The sequence below is a fragment of the Mus caroli genome, chromosome 3 (genome assembly GCF_900094665.2).
Source record: "Mus caroli chromosome 3, CAROLI_EIJ_v1.1, whole genome shotgun sequence".
Lineage (NCBI taxonomy): Eukaryota > Metazoa > Chordata > Mammalia > Rodentia > Muridae > Mus > Mus caroli.
The window spans coordinates 107,417,880-107,419,702 of NC_034572.1; the positions used below are offsets into that span (position 1 = coordinate 107,417,880).

General features: G+C 35.3%; 1 protein-coding gene across 3 annotated transcripts in view; it reads right to left on the minus strand.

Moving 5' to 3' along the window:
* The window catches only part of LOC110291010 (pancreatic alpha-amylase-like), a 9,755-nt gene extending 8,718 nt beyond the window's left edge, over positions 1-1,037 (minus strand). For 2 of the 3 annotated variants that reach the window (XM_021157952.1, XM_021157951.1), the window contains exons 1-2: positions 719-886; positions 242-388 (exon numbers count right to left, since the gene is read on the minus strand). In XM_021157952.1, coding sequence (XP_021013611.1) covers positions 242-388; positions 719-886 — 315 coding nt within the window. Of the gene's footprint in view, positions 1-241; positions 389-718 lie in introns of all 3 variants that reach the window. The other variant, XM_021157950.1, reaches the window with a different exon arrangement.
* Between the last annotated feature and the right edge of the window lie 786 nt (positions 1,038-1,823).

The window sequence follows — 1,823 nt, forward strand, 5'->3', positions numbered from 1 at the left end:
CTGGCACTCACTTTGTAGACCAGGCTGGCCTCGAACTCAGAAATCCGCCTGCCTCTGCCTCCCGAGTGCTGGGATTAAAGGCGTGTGCCACCACGCCCAGCTAAAAGTGTATTTTCAATAACTCATAAAGTGTAAAGTAAAATTTTAGAACTTTAAATCTTGATTAAACAAAAAGAAATAGAAACAAAAGAGGAATATTTCCACATATAATAATGTTTAAAGAAAATGTGTCCTCACTTACACCAACATTGTTGCACCTTGTCACCATGTCTCTGAATTCATCTTCATTTCCAGACCTTGTGCAGATTTTATAGCTGATTGGTTGGTATCTTTCCCACCAAGGTCTTGATGGGTTATTAACTACAACGTTTTCATTAGGTGGAGAGACCTACACGTAAAACAGCTATAATTAGTACCAGATGATGGCTTACATTACATACCTAAATCTTGTAGAAAGCTATCAATAATCTGACATTACTTCTTAACCTATAAACATTGACTTCTGTTGTGTATCATAATATCACCAGATATTATGGAAGGACATTGCAGAGGTCCTCTTGATATTCTACAATAAGTCCAAAGGTGCCACAACTACCAAACCTTTTTCTTTCTCAGCAAAGTTATGTGTGAAATGAAGTTGTGCTCTAAAGTCATTAGTCTTGATTAGAATATTATATGAGCACAGTAATCTCTGCATTTATTTGTGAAGTTATCTTACCTGCACCCCTCCAAATCCCTTAGGACCTAAGTATCGCTCACATTCCTTGGCAATATCAACCCAGCGCCACTCGAACAGGTGGACAATAGCAGTCCTCCCATCTGAAGTATGTGGGTCATATTGAGCCCAGCAGAACCCAATGAGGGAAAGCAGCAGAACGAACTTCATTTTGCTTTGAAGTCGTCAGTGTTCTCTGTAGCACCCATTTATATTTCTACAAAAAGTACATTTTCCAAAGTAAATGCTCATGAGTAAATATTTAAAGTACAGTCTATCATTCGAAAGAGATTAGTAGCAATGATGTGCACAGCTGAAAGTTCTTCAGAAACTCCCATGGAGAATAAACTTAATTCTTTTAAATATCAATTACTAATTGACTGATATGATATCTTACTTTTTGTGTCCTCCACCAGCCCATACAAGGAGAATTACAACTGAAATCAAATATATCTGGGATGTTTCATCTCTAAGTCTTTGTATTGCACCATTCCAAATAGAAATGGGATTATCAATTCATTTCTTTTTGTTTCACCTACTTAAGATTGTTTTTTGTTATTTCAGTATTTTCATTTAATTTTAAGATGCTGCATTGTGCCATGCACCTACTACCGAAGTAAAAAGAGAATGAAAAAAGTTAAGATTTTGTGCAAGTTGCCAATTTATCGAAAGTAATCCAAATTAATAGAATTATATAAGGGGAATAGCATTAAATTTAAATACTTCTGGAATTGTGAAATATGCCTTTTCCTTTCATCAATCCATAGACTGAAACCTCAGTGCTCAAAGCAGTAGAGTTCATTGTGTGTGTATTAGTTTTTCTCCTTAGCCAAATATCTTTTGTTCCTGACATAATACTTCATCCAAAGTAAAAATTCACTGCCTTTCCAATCTATGTAAAATCCTATAAAAGAAAATTATAGTATAGGTAAAGAAGCAACATCCTCCTTTCTTTCAGCAAGTGATGAGTTAGTATCCTATTTTACAAGGACTGACTGTTAGGGATATAATGACAAACAAAGCTGCAGTTGAAGTTAATGGGAAGAAAAGTAAGCTTGCTCATGAATATAATTGAAGCATGAACAGTGTTAATAATATACTTTACAGG